Source organism: Typopeltis vanoorti, chromosome 4 (assembly GCF_054136105.1).
Source record: "Typopeltis vanoorti isolate ZY-2024b chromosome 4, IOZ_Tvanoo_1.0, whole genome shotgun sequence".
Taxonomy (NCBI): Eukaryota; Metazoa; Arthropoda; class Arachnida; order Uropygi; family Thelyphonidae; genus Typopeltis; species Typopeltis vanoorti.
This window is the reverse complement of record NC_143552.1, coordinates 107,522,813-107,540,679: the sequence shown is the minus strand read 5'-3', so window position 1 is coordinate 107,540,679 and position 17,867 is coordinate 107,522,813. Positions and strand designations below refer to the sequence as shown.

Genomic DNA, 17,867 nt, shown 5'->3' with positions numbered 1-17,867 from the left:
ACATCACACTAAATGAAGTATGAGTGGAAATTTAAGGAGGCTTGTGAAATTGTAATCAACCATTCTAATCTTAACCATAATGATGGTTTAAAAAGTTCCTCCATAAGCAATTGGAAGAACAACAGTGCATTGCACCCTTCGATTGAAAAAGGCCAAAGTTCAATTCTCATCATGATGATGGGAGGAATCTTTATATAGGTTTTTTTCAATTCAAGGTGAGTTAGCCAGTCTCATACAGAGGTAGCAGGTTTTTTTTTTCTCCTCCTGGAAACTTGAGTTTTTCATCCTGCATACAGACAAATTGACCTTCAGGACACATGTAATTTACAAGCAAAAAATACTAGTGGTGGTTGTGGGAGGGAAGGAAGTAGATGGCGTTGGTGTAAATCAGGGTTTCTCAAACTTTTTCTATGATGGAACACTTCACAAATCCTGAAAATTTCACAGAACACTTTGGTTATTTTGTAATGTATTAAGTAATAATTAACTGTAATTTAGCAGCTTTTTATTATTAATTAATGATTGATAATTAATTAAACATCAATTAAACCATCATTAAATTAATTTGTGCTGATTTTCATTGACATATCCTATTCTGATAACCAAAAATTTATATTAGAAGTACTTACGAGTGAATGCAGACTTTTTCTCCTGTGTGCTGGTAGTTTCCCCCTCCTTTTGTACATCCTGGAGATCTTTGTAGGCTTGAGGTGGATGACTTACTATCTGTTCCATCACAAATACCTTCAATAAGAGATTTCTTAATAACAAAATTAAACAAAGTGCCTTATTCATATTATGTCTCTTATTCATATTAGAATTTAAATCTATTTCCTATTACTTTTAAAAAAATCACAGCACTCCGGTTTCAGAACAAGCACTTACACACTGCAATATGAACTTGCTAAGAAAGTATTCAGTATTAATAGATTTGAGAACCAAATACAGACTACCTTGATCTTCAATTTCAGTGGAAAAATTTCTTTATACTTCCTTGCTGATTGGTCACTGACATTTGCAACACAGATGTTAGTTCGTTCAGTTTTGAGAACACAGTGCCCATTGTTGTAATCAGCTTGCAGGCAATTTTTATGATCGGTCATAAATGGTGGTATTCTCTTTCCCGATTGTTGAAAGATTTCGATGTGTGAAAATTAACGACAATTCATGAATATTTCCATGTTTAAAAATATGCCGCTTGGTCACTGACACTTGCTATACAGATGTCATTTCCTTCAGTTTTGAGAACAGAGGATATGCCACCCATTGTTATAATCCGCTTGCAGGCAATTTTTATCACCCGTCATAAACAGCAGTATTCCCTTTCCCAAATGTTGAAAGGTTTCGATGTGTGAAAATTAATGATACACAGATGTTATTAGGCATTCTGGGTCTGAGCTTTGACATATTCACGAATATTATTCTCCTCAGAATATTTCTACTATAAAATATTTATTCATGAAAAATGCTTAGAAAACTAAAATAACAATTCCAGAACTTCTCTCAGAACACTAATATTCCGTGGAACACAGTTTGAGAAACCCTGGTGTGGATGATGGAGACAGATAGTTGTATGTCCTCCCTCGATGAGTCTTTGGACTCCTTGGAGGTGTCTCAAAATAATAAAATAAAAATTCCAAGAATATGGATGGAAAATATTCTATCCACATAACCTTTTGTTGTAAAGAGGTCATTCTAAATTAAAATTATAATTAGGACTATAGTACTCTAGGATCGTAGCCTTAAATAATAAACACTGATGACTAATGTTGTATTAAAAATATTAAAAGATAATATGAATTTATTCTCTATATTACGTTCCTCCAGCCAAAAGGCTGCGGGTTCGAATGATTGTTGTTTGTGATTGTCTGTGGAAATAATAGTGGTGGTCAGCAGTAGATGGCATTGGCATAGTTAGTGGATTGAGCGGTGAAGACAGTTGTACAGCAGGTGCCTTCCCTCGATGAGTCTTTGGACTCCCTGGAGGTGTCAAATAAATAATAATAATTATGTTATAAAAAAAACAGAATATAGACGATGTTTTTTTTTTTCCACTGGAGGTCAGGCAAGTGGAATAACAGTTGATCAAATCAGTATCACTTTGGCATCCTGTTTGAATTGTAATGCAGCTGTCTCTGTATATGCTCCAGATGATGCTGTTAATATAAAGGTCAAAACATCGGAAAATTTAAGTAATTATCCTGAAGATGGTAGTAGTAAACAAAATTCAACAAAATGAATTGTATGTACATGATGACACAATTTATTCCAGCATGAACATATTAATCCAAATGAATTTCAATTCAAATTATTTAAATATAATGAAATTAGATACATTACTCACCTGAGTAACTGTGTTAGTTAATTCATTTTTGTCTTGAGATAAACTTTCATTTATGGTTTCAAGATCAGCAATAGTATTTTTTAAAGAGGATTCCTCTCTCCTCATTTTTTCTAATTCTACTTCAAGTAATGTCTTCTGATTATCACAATGAACTAAATTACTGCCTAAAAGAGATTAAGTACAAATCAGATAAATAAGTCTGATACAACAAACAATCCTAATATATACATAAAAATTAGCACTTCAAATTCACCAAAAAAGTTAAAATATTTCTATATGGCAAACATAAAGGAGTAAAACTGTACTTAAGAATTTACATTCTGATTTTTGTTCATATTTTAACCTGACATATGCAAACTAATAGTTCTGCATAACTTTTTTTGTATACAAATTGCAACTGACATTACAATTTATCCTTAATATCTGCTGTAATGGAAAGCTCTTATTGAAGTGCACTCAAAGCTAGACTTTTAAAGTTTCTGAGTTAACCCTATAGTAGAAGTAAATAGTAAAAGGGTAAAAATGGTATAATATTTTATTGTGACTATACACCAGATTGGATATGGATTTTTATTACTTCCTCACTGGTTGAGTGGTGTATATAATACCCAGCAAGAAACTGTATCCATTTTCATCCAAGCATATGCAACATTAATACTGTGCATACCGAACAGCTTGTCAACTTCATGACTTCAGATGAATATGATGTCATGCTCTTATAACAATAACACACTGTTTGTATACAGTAAACAATGTGTTTTTACTGTTATCAACTCCCCCCACCAGAAAAAAAAAAACATTTAGTAGTTTTCTAGCGAAAGTTTATTGATGGTAGGCATATCAGGTCTACTGGATAACTTGGTTCACAAGTCAGTATTTAAAGTTGAGTCCTTTCAGCAGTAGGATCACTGTTACCTCCAACTCATAGCTGTAGTCAACACAAGAATCAAATAATGATGCTGTGTTTCCTGGACAAATGATTACTGTCTGCTTATAAGAAAATATGGATGAGAGAAGCAATATGTCAAGCAGAATCATGAATATTTAGTTTTATCCATTAAATATTTGATTTAACAGCTGAGCATTTTAAATCAAATTCATTTTTTTTTTTATTTAAAATGCATGAAATGTCATAAATCGGTTTATGTTTCTACTCATTCATCATTAACAGTCCTAATTATAAATCTGTTGAAAAACATTTTGCAGCCAAGATCCTCTTGTATCTAAAGAACTCTATCCACTTTGAATTCTATACTGAGAACTTTCACAGAAGTACTGCAAAGATATATTAATAGTTTCTTCTTCTATAGAACACCCATGCACTCAAACATTAACATGCCACACAAATTCCCAACTTTTGGGTGTGCTGTAATGATGTTCGCAACTGGCTACAATGCCTCTTTTTCTAGACACAAAATACTCACCTTCTTAACAGTAACTAATTTTGAGTTTACAGAAAATCCCCAATACAGTGCGTGAGTGTGTTTATTTTCATTACCTTGTGCAACAATATTCATTTTAGCAAAAATTATGGACTCAACAACTGTGTTGGAGCAACTAAATTACTTGATATTTTGACCTTCATGTCAAAATCAGGAGTATATGTATGCACACAAAGGCTATGCTGTAATTCATTTTAGTAAGTTATATTATTGCTAGTTTGATGCTTTATTACTCAGCAGCCTCAAAACAGAGCCTTAACAATTTGCTCCAAAGAGCAAACTCTAAAGAATGAATATCAAGTAAAACATTTATAAAGACAGCAAGAAAACAAGATTCTCCTCAAAAATAAGCTCAATAATAATAAGCATTACAATAATGCTATAGCGATTCCACATACTAAAGGAATATTAGCCAAAATAAGCAGAACGTTATACAATGCTTATACTATATTTAAACCATCAACAAAATTAAAGCAACTACTCAGTTCCTCCAAGGATTCACCACCCCATGTTTGGTATATACACACCAAGGTGTATACCAAACAGAATGTATCTGCAACCTACCATGCATGTGAAACAGGGGAAGCTGTTCCACAGAATTGAAGTGGAAGAAATGAAAGATGACTAGTAGAAGTAGGTTCAGTAAATATGCTATATGACTGTAGAGGAATATTGAGCAGTTGTTGCTCAAGTTCTGGTAAATCAAGTTCTATTGTTAGTTCTATTGAAAAATGGCCATGGAAAAATTTGTAGAAGAAAGAATGCAGAAATTGATTTTCTATGGGAAAGTGGCTAAAGAGAGTCTGTAAGAGAAGTGTCATTAAATCAACTGGCCTGCCCTTTTCTGAACAGAATCAAGAATTTTTAGGAAGGTCTTAGGTGTACCATCCCAAACACGAGAAGAGTGTTCCAATGTTGGTCAGATTTGGGATTTATGAAAAGTAAGTAACTGTTAAGCAGAGAAGTACTGTGTTGAGAGGAAAAGGATGTAAGTTTTTTGGAAGCTGATGTTGCCATAGAAATGATATGATTGTTTCAAACAAAGATTTGGAGTAAGAGTTGGTCCAAGAAGAGAGATTTGGTCTTTCCTGTTGAACTGAGCATTATCATAAGTAATGCAAAGATCTGAGGTCATTTTAATAGAAAACAAGCAAAACTGCACTTTGGAAAAACATTGAAGTTGACTACGTTACTTTCACCCCAATGAGCACTGCAAGGCTCATACATCTCCAGATACACATGGATAGAGAAGCATTTCAAGAAATGAAAGAATTTTTCATAAACAAGTCTTGTGAACACATTAAAATTAAAAAAAAAAATGACAATTAGGATAACAATATAATGACACACATAAAAATATTCAATGCAATTTTTACAAGTTATAGCTTAAGGAATAACTTTCACACAGCATACTTAAGTTATTCTTCTCCTGTTGTAATAATTCATTTTCAATATGTAGTCTTTGGATTGATTCACGCAAGTCAGATACTTCCTCTTTTAAGATGGCAAGACGTTCCTCTAATGTAGCAACTTGTCTAGTACTAAAAAGTTTATCAGAATAGTAAAATTAATTAAAATGGTTTGAATATTTGAACAGCAGTTTTATTCTCTTAAAGAACTACATAAAACATTAACATAGCATGATCCTTCACAAAAAGAAAACAGTTGAAAAGAGTAGCAATTGTTCAAATGACTTCAATTTTTTGAACAGCTGGACAAGAAAACAGATATGTATGTTCTCTTACTCCTGGTAAGAGAACATACAAGGTTTGAGAATTTTGTTTAAAGGGAATTTAGGTTCATGAATCATGCTGGAAAAATAATCAGAAAAAGTGCCAGTTTTTAATTAAAAGAGGGTTAATTTTGTAGGAGAAAGGACACTAACTTCATGACTGGTATAATTTTCATGGAACAGCTCATTCCCCCTGTATAGTTTTTATAACTGAGATTTAAATAGCTATCTTTTTAAGGACAACATCCACATGATAAAACAATATATCACTAAAGATGCTATTTCAAGTAAACATGAAATACCAATTTTTGAAAAGAAATTTCAATCACGAAGTGCTTAAAATTTTAAGCAAACTTGATAAGGTAGCAGAAATTGATGGAATATGACCATGTTTATTAAGGGAATGTGAAGAAAAAAAAAAAAAAAAAAAAAAAAAAAAAAAAAAAAAAAAAAAAAAAAAGCAAGCATCCCTGAATCAATTGTTCAACAAGAGACTAGCAACAGGAACCCAGAAAAATCAGGAAGGAGGAAAAATAGCGCTAGTTCACATGGGAGAATCCAAGTCAGTGGTGTAGATTTGAGGTTAAGTACAGACAGATTACAAACCTGGATTGATGAGAATGAAAATCTTTCAAGACAGCAGCATGAATCTATTAAGGATCAGTCTTGCTGCAGTAATTTGATTACCTTTCATAATAGGGTGACTAATAAATGGGATAGAGGGAATGTTTACACAGGGATATTTCTGGACCAGCAACTTCAACAGCAGTTCTCAAAGTGAAGACTTTCTTCTATTTATACTATATTATTTCATCTATTTATAGCATAACACTGTATAGTATATTAGCATTAATACTTTAATACTGCATGTTAGATAATTCAGAAACTGTCTAGAAATAAAACAGAACTTTTCAAATTCAGGCATCTAGCAATGAAATTTAGCAAGACTCAAAAGCATTTAACAAACATTCATGTCCACTGTGGGATTGAAACCCACAGTTGAAGACTGGTTATACTAAACACACTGCCATCCAGGCTAACATGTAATGATTACTGTTAACTCTTCTGTTCTCACATAATTGACAGCTTAAGATACAATGGAGAGGCTAAAAATGAGATATATGTTACATCATTTCTCAGAGTGGAGGATTATGTCGATATTTCTGTCTCTCTCTGTGTACTATCATGGTAACAATTTACTATTTCCTGTCTTTCCTAATGCACTTTAGCAACTTATTATAGAAACAAGATGTAACGTTTATTTACTTATCTAAGTTAATAAAGGGATTCTATAAGACTGACACAAAAGAAATTTTTCAATACACGAGGGAGTGAGAGGGAGGGGAAACAATGGATTATACCTGGAAGTTGTCTAAGAGAGTTGCTGGTAAGGGTGTGTGGACTAGGTTCGTTGCTTGGAGAGTGGTGAATGAGCAGAATGTATTGCCACAAGTGGAAAGTGCCTCAATGGTGAAAAGGTTTAAGGAGAGAGATATGATAGTTATTGTGTGAATAATGAGTAGTGTGGGTCTCCTGTGAAGAGTCCTTTGATTCTATGGAGATGCTCCATAAATATAATCATCATCAGATGTTCCAGAAATGAGATCATGTAATGAAAGGGCTAAAGGTGTTTACAGGAGTGTATGTGTCCCTGATATGTTCCTCTGTATGCAGCTTGAGTGATTAATTTCTCAGTTTGCCTTGGGTGCAGAATGTTTACAATGTCATCTGTATACTCTCAGATATTAGATGGATAAATGATTGAAAGAAGATGAAGTTTTCTGGGTTGATTGAGAGAAGCATTGAATGGATTAAAGATAGTTCTAATTTTGTATTTATGTAATATTTTGCTGTCAGTGATCACAGGACAATGATCCTATGGCAGAGATGTGTGCTATAGCCACTAAAGTTAGGCTATAATGAAAAAATAAAGTATGCATTATTACCAATAGATATCTATTGATGTATGTGTGAAGATATGCAGTAAATGTCGAAATCTCTAGTCTACTGTTTATAGTTGAATAGAATATCTAAAAATGGGATCAAAGAATATATCAAAGAGCTGTTGTGCATTTGCAAAACCTATCTATGTATAATCGTCCACGCGGTTAGCCTAGTGGCTTTGCGTTTCGCAACCATATGCCTGGGGAAGGAGTGTCCTAGGTTCGATTCCCGTCGGAGACGTGAGGAGCTGAAGGATCTTCCTCAGCCATAGCCAAGTTAGCCGGTCTTGGGCGCGGGCAGTAGGGTTTTTTCCGCCAGTTTATCTGGTGTTTTTCATCCCGCAAGCAGGCAAACCGGCCCCTTGAACGCACAGGGATACAGCCAAGAATACCTTGAGGCATAGGAGTGACCATTCTATCCTCGTATTTCGGTTACGAAATCCAAGCATGCTTGGAAGGTTGTGGGCCATAAAGGCCTGTTAAAACCAGTGGGATAGATCTATGTATAATCTGTGTGAAGAATTAAAAAAGATCTTTTCTATTGAATTATGAGATGAAGTTGGAAACACATTTAATATATACAAACCATCATTGCAGGAACTGAACAAAGGGAAATTGGTTTCCAAGTCTGAAAGACCACAGTCACAAGAGTACTGAAGACATCAATCTGAGTGGTATCACTTCCTCTTTGACAGAGAATCATTAATAAATCTAAAGTATCCCAACTAGAAGATGATATACTACTGAAGCATTTTCAAATTAAGTTATAAAAAATCCAACATGCAGCAAGTTTCTTAGCAAAAAAGGATATCAAAACATGAGCTACTTAAAAGTAATTTATGTTGTCTTCAAATCATCATAAGGCAACATATCTACAGGAATGGTAACTATAAAAAATATTTAAAAAATTAAAAATAATACCAATATCACCTTCAGACAACTCTACAGTCATCCCAAACACAGAAGATGAATTACTCTAATTTGACACTTCATTTTAGAAGATCCTTAAAGGTACCCAAATACTGACCAGTCGAGAAGAGAATTAATTTTATGGTTTTTAAGTGGCTTCCACCTGCCCATGAAAGGTTTATTTGTAAACCTATAGTACATTCGTACTGTGAGCAGGCTAAATTTATTTTGATTTTCTTTTTTTCATTTTTATGGAATTTATATTTTTTTGTATTTATTTTCTTTATTTACATAGTCCAGAAACCCTGCTATGGAGACTGAACATGGAACTTTTTCAAGCAACTTCAGGTTTCACACCAGGCAACGAAATTCATTTCTCAAGTAGACAATCACAAACATCCATGCACACAGTGAGATTTGAACCTGCAGCCTGTTGAATGAAGAGCTGATGTGCTAACCACTTGACCAACCAAGACAGCAGGGAAAAATCAGAAATTCTCTGATTTTTCTCCATTACTCTGATTATTCCAGTATCATCATACGGAAAAAACCAAATATGTAAAAAAATTTCATCCACTTCATATCCACAAAATGTACATTTAAAATGTTAGTCACAGATTTCTTATATAAATGTTACATCTTTCTTTACGAGTGTGTGCCAAGAGATAAATTTTGGATCTACTGAAAGATTCACTTTCCACAAAGGCGTTAAACTATTCCAGCACCTTTCCAAACTTATACATAGTTTTTTGAGGACAAGTTTCTTACCTCAATCCCATAAGATCACATATCAGTAAAATGTATACAGATGATGTTCATAATCTTTAGAATATATATACACGAAAAAACAAAGTAAAAGTATTATTTATTAAATATGTTGCCATATATTTCAGTCTGAAATTAACAGACTATCTTCAGTGGCTTAAAAAACAGTTGTTACAAGGTAGAATGCAAACAACTGATTTATTTGAAACAGAATGAGCCACATGATGTTAAATCGCCAGTAGTGCTATGCTTTAACTGAAGAAAATAGGACATGGGTGACCGTATTTGGAAAACCAAATACAGGACAATTTTAGCGTGTTGGTTTTACAAAATAAAAAATAGATCTGGTATTTGGTTTTATAAAATAATTATCAATACTTTTGGAACTGGAACTTGAAATGCTCAATTTGTGTTTCTGAGTGTTAATGTGTTGTGTAATATCCGATGGTCTCCCCATGTGCAATACTAAACGTTCGTCTACAGATTCTGCATTCAACTTCATTGTTTGTTTTCCATTTTCAATAAAATTCAATTCTTTCGAATAATCGTTGTTAAAAATGCACTTTCATTTTGGCATTGTTAAGGGCTTAAGGAAAGAAACAAAATTTAATTTATCTTTGTATAATTAATAAAGAAAATTAATTTACCTTTAATTACATATTTTATGTATTAACCAAATATTGCACATTAGAAAAAGGCGAGATATTGTTTTTTTAATAATTATTGAAACAACATTCACGTACAACACCGATACCGCATAATGTCCAAAAAAATGTTGAAACTAAGCAAATACAATATACCTGTACAGAATTATAAACAAAATGCTTATACTAAATAAAAATGAAAAGGACCATTGCCGCTGTAAATTGTACACACAATTTCCTCGAATTGTCAGTTTTTATGGCTTACAAATCAATTTAAGTTGGATTATTCGAAAAAAATATCGAAAATTATAATTGATTAACATAATATTCATAATTTTATCTTTTCATTAAAGATATGGGACATTAGGCTGTCCCTAGAAGTACAATACAGGATAGCAAAATTCAACGTAAAATACGGGACATTCCTGTATATGCGGGACGTCTGGCAAGCCTACATAGATGTAATATCTAGTTGGTTTCATAAGACCGTATGTCTCTATAAATGACCATTCTTGGTTTAATAATAATTTAAAAAAAAAAAACTTTATTGATGTGTTATTCTAATCAAACGTTCCCATATTTTTAATAGCAGTCATTCTGATTCAAGAAGTTAGGGCAGTGAAACATGGCCTTCAGCACTCCTTAATCCACAGCTCACCACAGAGCATGTTTTCAATGATTTGGTATCAATAAAAATTGGACAAGACACCAATGGGCTAATGTACTCTTTACAGATGATTGTTTTAGTCTTTCCTCCAATTCTACACAACACTTGATTAGGCATGAAAGTGGTACCGCTTACTATTGCAAAAATGTTCTTGTAAGGGATAGATATGGTGGTGCTGGGGTCATGGCATGGGGAGTGCCTCCCCATGCCATGACCAGAGCACCACTTAATGGATGCACTGCACTACAAGTGCTGGAAAAAAAGGGAGCAAGTTCTTCAATGTCATGTTCGATAGTTCTGTATTGCTGTAGGAAAATAATTCATTTTTTTATTTTATGGATGACAATGCCACATTACATCGTGCATAAGCAGTGGGGGTACTTCTGGAGACCGAGGATATTAATAGAATTGAGTGGTCAGCACACTCCCCAGATCTCAACTCCATAATGCAGTCTTTATCTCTCAAATTCCTGGAGATCTTTTTGCCTACAAATAAAATCACAAGTTAGTGACGCAACATGGAGATGCATTGCTGCTCAAAATTCCCCTCCAATGCGTGCACTGAAGGAGTGGACTAGTCTGCCTTGAGAACTCCTGAATCAGTTGGTGCTAACATGGTACAACAATAAGAGAGCTGTATCGCAGTTTGGGGCTGGACATATTCCATACTGAAATCTCTCTTCACATAGTTTTTCGTAAGCACTGTACATTAATGCCATAACTACATCCTTAGGAAATTTGTAACTTTTGCCAAAAACGTATTGCAAACTTGTATGAAATTTATAACACTTTTTTTGTTCAATACAATTTATTAGTATGCTGGCAATAAATTTATGTCCACTTTTGTCAGCAGTCATGAAGTTTTTTTTTATATATATATATATATATATATATACACACGGGGAACATGTAGTTTGCCCTGAGCTTTTTGGACACCAGTGTAGTATTCTGACAACAAATGCACCTTTTGTTGCCAGGTGTAATGGGTAACCACGTTACTACTTCATGTATAGTTAAAAATAAGCCCTATTACTGGATAGAGATCCACAAATTTAAAAAAGAAATACATATAAAAAAAAGCAACAATTTACTAGTTTTCTGGACATCTAAAATGCATATCTATATCTAGATAATGTAATCACATTTCTTAAAATGTCCATAATTACATTTTTTTTGTTAATCAATTCAAAACTATTAAAAAATTCAACCTTTTTTCCAATTCTAATGACAAATGATGATCTTGGGATTTGATATCTTCACGTTCTTCTTCTAATTTCTCTGCCTTCTGCTGAAATTCACGTATGATTTGATGTAATCTATCGTTTTCAGAATTTAGTGAATCAATTTGCTCATTCAAAGCTTTTCTCATTTCTTCTAACCACGTTTTTTCATTGCCAGTATCATTGAGGGCAGATTTGATGCGGTCTTTATCCCTTATAAATTCCTGGAGATCTTTTTGCCTACAAATAAAATCACAATGAACAAGATATATCAAACATCTACAATAATTTATGATGGTCATTCAAAAAACTTATGAGATAGAAAGGGGGAGGAGGGAGAATAAAATATTACACTTTTTAATGTAATAATGTTACAGTCAACACTCATTATAGCAAATATGTAGGGACTAATACAGATGCTTATTTTTTATTTTTATAGTGGATAATTTACTATAGTGAATTCGTATGGAATGGCAGTACATCAATGGCATTTGGTTGACTTTTAGTTTTTTTTTTCAGATAGTAGTGAGTATTATAACAGTGTTTGCTAGTGACAGATTACTATACTACTAATTTTTTTTTCTCTTCTATATAACTCAACCTTCACTTTACTACTTTCACTTCAGAGCAATAATTCGCGGCAGTACAATAAGTGCTCAGCAGAGTTTACAGTGTAAACTCAGTGACGTCGAATGTATGAAAGATGGTAGCTTCCTTTATACATTCTCCTAAAGATCAAGTTCCTTGTGCCTGAAGTTCGGCTTACTTTGTACAGACTGGTAGATCAATTAACATCCACTTTGAAGAATGCAAAAATTACACCTGCAATCTTTTGCATGGCAAGTTAGGATTGACGTACATTGCTCTGGATATTCCTTCACATAATTAGCTCTGCTAACGCATTCCAGGATGTTGACAATGTCAAGTTCTTTCCTAATATCCTTGTTTTTAATATGATATTGCCATTGATGTCATGTGTTCACACCTATAATCTTTCTCAGGACTCTCATATCTGTGGTCTCTAGTCTTTGGTCAAGTGTTTTACTTCTGACCCAGCTCTCAGATCCATAAGTTAAAACTGGTTTGAACACTATCTTGTATACAGCTAATTTAGTGTTCCGACTAATTTCTCTCTTATTCCATATGAATTTATTCAATTGACTTCCCACCATACCAGCTTTCCTGATTCTGTTGTCTATTTCTATATTTAATTTACCATCTTCAGTAAAAATCGTGCCTAAGTAGCTGAAATGTTTTACTTGTTCCACAGGCTATCCATTCACAACACAGTTGACATTTTCAATGATTCTGCCTATTTTCATTGTCTTTGTCTTTTTATTGCTGACCTTCATACCATATCTATTACAACAGCTATTCAATTTAGTCAGCGAATCTTGCAGACTTATAGCAGATTTATTTAGAAGTATAGCATTGTCTGCATAAAGCAAAGAGCTGACATTAACATCTCCAATTTTGATATCATGTTTAATACCACTTTCTTTCATAATGTGATCCATATAGATAATGAATAACAGAGGGGATAATGTACATCCTTGTCTCACACCAGATTTAACATTAAACCATCTTCCTGTACTTCCTTCAATTCTAACTGCTGACTTACAACTCAAATAAAGACTAAGTATTGCTTGATATAATGCCCCATTGACACCATATAACTGTAGTGTATTGAATAGCTTCTCTCTTGGCACCTTGTCATATGCCTTTTCCAAATCAACAAAACTTAAATACAGATCTCTGTTATATTCCCATGCTTTCTCGACTATTTGTCGTAAAGTGGAGATCTGATCCTGACAGCTTCTATTTGGCCTGAATCCAGCTTGTTCTTCAAGCTTTTTTTCCACAATTCTTCTCAACCGTTTCTCATGTATACTTGCATAGATCTTGCCAGGAACACTCAGTAGGGAAATACTCTGTAATTCTCACATTCAGTTTTATTCCCCTTTTTATATATGGGTACTATGAGAGCTCTACTCCAATCATCAGGAATTCGTCCCTCTGTCCAGGCTTTCTGAACTATGCAGTACAGCCACTGTAAGACTCTTATACCACCATACTTCAGCATTTCTGGTCGAATATCATCTTCTCCTGCTGCCTTTCCACATTTCAAGCCTTTGATGGCTTTTTCTACTTCAAGTATGGATATGTATTCCTGACTGCATGCCTGGTCAGTGTTTTTTACCACTTTGCTGTCATCACTACTTGTTTCATTTAGCAGATTTTCAAAGTAATTACTCCATACTTCAAGGATATCTTTTTCTCCCATTTTCATGTCACCTTTATCATCTCTAAACTCCTTTTACAGCACTCTTTCCTCCATTCCTAAGCTTCTTCAACAACCTCCAGAATATTTTGTCACCTTCTTGATATTTATTTTCTATATTCTTGCCAAAGTCCTCCCATGATTTGTTTAGCTAGTTTTACACAGTGTTTAGAATTCTTGCATTTGTCTCTGTATTCTCTAAGAGCACAAGCTGACTTATTTGCCAGGAACTTTTGATATGCTTTCTTCTTTTCCTTCACTGCTTCTTTAACTTCCTGTGTCCACCAGGGAGTTCTGATATTTTTATCCTTGCAGACAACCTCACCACATGCCTCTCTGGCAGAATCAATCAATGTTTTCTTCAGAGTTTGCCACTGAATCTCCAAGGTTTGATTCCTGTTCTCAAACTCTTTCATTTTTTCTTCAATAATCTTTGTGTATTTTAGTCTACAGTTCACATCTGAGAGCTGCTCAACTTTTATTCGCTTTAAAACTTTTTTACATGTTATTCTTTTCAATATGAAATTCAATTTTATCCTGCTCAAGACTAAATAGTGATCACTTCCAATTTCAAATCCTCTGTACACTCTGGTGTCCTGCACCAGGGAGAAAACATCACTATCAACAATAACATAATCAATGAGACTTTTCTTATTCCTTGCCTCTTCTCTCCATGTGAATTTGTGCACATTTTTATGTTGGAACATGGTGTTAGTAATAACCAATCCATGTCCTGAGCAGAAATCCAACAGATATTTGCCATTATTATTAGGTTTACTCTTTTCTCCAAATTTTCCCAAAATATTTTTGTATGTCTCACAATCATTTCCTACTCCGCTATTTAGATCCCCAACAAGGACCAACTTTTCCTTTTTCATTGTGTCAGTTGCTTTTTATATATATATATATATATATATATATATATATATTCATATATATACATCTATACACACACATCTATCTATCTATATATATATACTAAGGGGAGCTATGCCCCCCTGGCGCCCAAACCACCGCATGTTACGGACTGGTAGGCCGGTTCTCCTTGAATTCTGATGACTCGACACTCAGGGTAGCCCCGAGTTTCAAAACGTGACATAAAAAGGCTTATTATTTTAGATATATATATAGGGTAGATACACACACACACACACACACACACACACACACACACACACACACACACACACACACACACACACACACACCTTTGGAGTTCTTATGGATTATTTATGGAGTTCCAAAAATCCACAAGGAAAACATCCTTATTCATCCAATCGTGGAAGGTATTGATTCTCCAACTTACAAGCTTACTAAACATCTTGCTATATACCTCAAGTGTTTTTCTAATAAGTCTTCATCCTTCGTCAACAATACCATGGACTTTATATCACACACATTAAAGATATAACTATCAATGAGAATGACATAATAGCAAGTTTGACATTGTTTCCTTATTTACAAATGTCCCTACAGAAGAATTGCTAATATTACTAAAGAACAAGTTATCCAAAAAAATGTTTTCTTTACTGACCCATTGCATTAAGTCTGGTTGCTTCCAATATCAAGACACCACTACAAACAAAACCAAGGTCTAGCAATGCGCAACCCTTTATCTCCTATTCTTGCGAACATTTACTTGGAGGATTTTGAAACAAAAGCTATATCATCCTTCTTGTTTAAACCAAAACTTTGGAAATGCTATGTAGATGACATTTTTATTATTTGGAGTCAAGGCCACAACTCACTCATGGATTTTCTTAATCATCTCAATAATCAGCACCCTAATATAAAATTCACAGTCAAACTTGAATATGACAATTCCCTACCATTCCTAGATATAAAACTTTCATGCTGCTCTGGAAAATTTAGAATCTCAATGTATAGAAAATCTACGAAAATTAATAGATATCTTCACAGTCAGTCCCATAATTTTCCTCCACAAAAACTTGGAACTATTTCTACCTTGGGACATAGAACACGCTCTCTTCTGAATGACCCAGATGAACTTCAAAAAAGAAATTAATTACCTCTCACATTTCTTTAGACAAAATGGATATTCTGATAAAACCATTAAAAAATTTCTTCTAAATCCTCCTAGCCATCGCACTGAAGAAATAACCAACTTTAAGGGTAACATCTCAATCCCATACATCAGTTCAGTTTCCAAAAAATTAGCTAAAGTTCTTAAGAAGTACAACATCAGGACCTTATTCATTACACTTCCAAAAATCCGCTCGCTAGTAAGCCATCCAAAGCCTCGTCATCATAATCCGAAATATCCTGGTGTACATAAGATATGGTGTGATTTTAATATCCCTTATTTTGGTGAAACAAATAAATCCATTGAATTACATATGGAGGAACACAAGAGAGACATCTCTTACAAAAGAACACATGCCAGTGCCTAGTCTAGTCATGTTCTTTTCTCGAACAATTCACTTCCAAAAATCCGCTCGCTAGTAAGCCATCCAAAGCCTCGTCATCATAATCCGAAATATCCTGGTGTACATAAGATATGGTGTGATTTTAATATCCCTTATTTTGGTGAAACAAATAAATCCATTGAATTACATATGGAGGAACACAAGAGAGACATCTCTTACAAAAGAACACATGCCAGTGCCTAGTCTAGTCATGTTCTTTTCTCGAACAATCCTGATGATGAACACCAGGGTCATTCAGTCTGCTGGGATAGATCTGAAAACATCTTTCGTTGCCATGATGAGTTTGAAAGAAAAATTATGGAGTCCAGAGAAATCATCCTTAATCGTGAACATTTAAATAACAATTTGAGCTACAACATCCCTGACAGCCACTCTGCTGTTGTTCAGTACTGGCATTCACAAGAGTCTGCAAGCACGCACTCAACAAACATTGCCACGTTTGAAAGAACAACTTAAATGTAAATACGTTTTTTCATGTCAATTATGTACTGCAATTTTCCCGTGCTTCTCAGTTTTAAGCTTCCGTGTTTTTATTGCTGTTTCCTATTGTTAGAAGACACCTGAAGAAGGCTGTCAAAAACCGAAACTAGTAGTGTTTTATATTATTAAAGCCTTACAATTATTCACGGTTTTAGTCATTAAATCTCTTTATAAAAATACATATAGGATGGTGAAGGCAATATAGTATTATTTCTGAACATTATTTCCAAATATCAACAAACTAATTTCATTCTAAAACTAAAATTTATGTTTATTCTGGAATGCATTTTGATGTCCCATAAATAATATGCTCTACACAGCCTAGTGTTTATGCAAGATGGGGGACAACAAATACCTGAATTTTCTTCAATCACGATTATATGGTAGTCTGTTATAGTGAGTTTGTTATAACTGTGTTTGCTTTATGAGAGTTGACTATTATTTTTTTTAACGTGAGAAGTCAAAAATTTTGACTGTATAACACCAGAATACATTTCAATAAAGAAATAAAGGAGGCTAGATTTCTTAGTGGCCCACTCATTTCTATGCTAGTTCTGATCAAATGAGAAACCTTAAGATTTTAGTGGTTCTCCTCATTTTCATATGCTTGTGCAAGAAACACCACAAACACATGTTACTGTTGTGATGTATAGGATGTTATACTTAGGGATCAGGATACTTGTGTGGTGTCTTTAAGGTTAGTGAACTTATATATCTTCTGTAAAGGATATTGTGCATAAACCCTACATAAGACATTATTAAAATCTCACATAGGATCACTGAGATAAAGCTGTCAACTGTACACATGGGTTTCTGTGGTTAAGCAGTTCTATGGGAAGTTTTCAGTATTGAGATCACATTGTAATATAAATAAGGAGTTTATTCAAAATAAAACCTGACAAGTTTCGTGTGTTGTAAGACTTACATCATCAGGGGTAGTGGTACATAAACCACTTTACACAACAAAAGTCTATTAACAATTAATTACACATT

General features: G+C 33.8%; 1 protein-coding gene across 1 annotated transcript in view; it reads right to left on the bottom strand.

Moving 5' to 3' along the window:
* Nucleotides 1–17,867, bottom strand: part of LOC150107584 (rootletin-like) — a 283,556-nt gene that overhangs the window by 26,594 nt on the left and 239,095 nt on the right. Inside the window, exons 14-16 of the mRNA XM_090392134.1 lie at nucleotides 11,655–11,906; nucleotides 5,200–5,327; nucleotides 2,345–2,508 (exon numbers count right to left, since the gene is read on the bottom strand). Of these exons, the coding sequence (XP_090248260.1) occupies nucleotides 2,345–2,508; nucleotides 5,200–5,327; nucleotides 11,655–11,906 (544 nt within the window). The remainder of the gene's footprint in view (nucleotides 1–2,344; nucleotides 2,509–5,199; nucleotides 5,328–11,654; nucleotides 11,907–17,867) is intronic.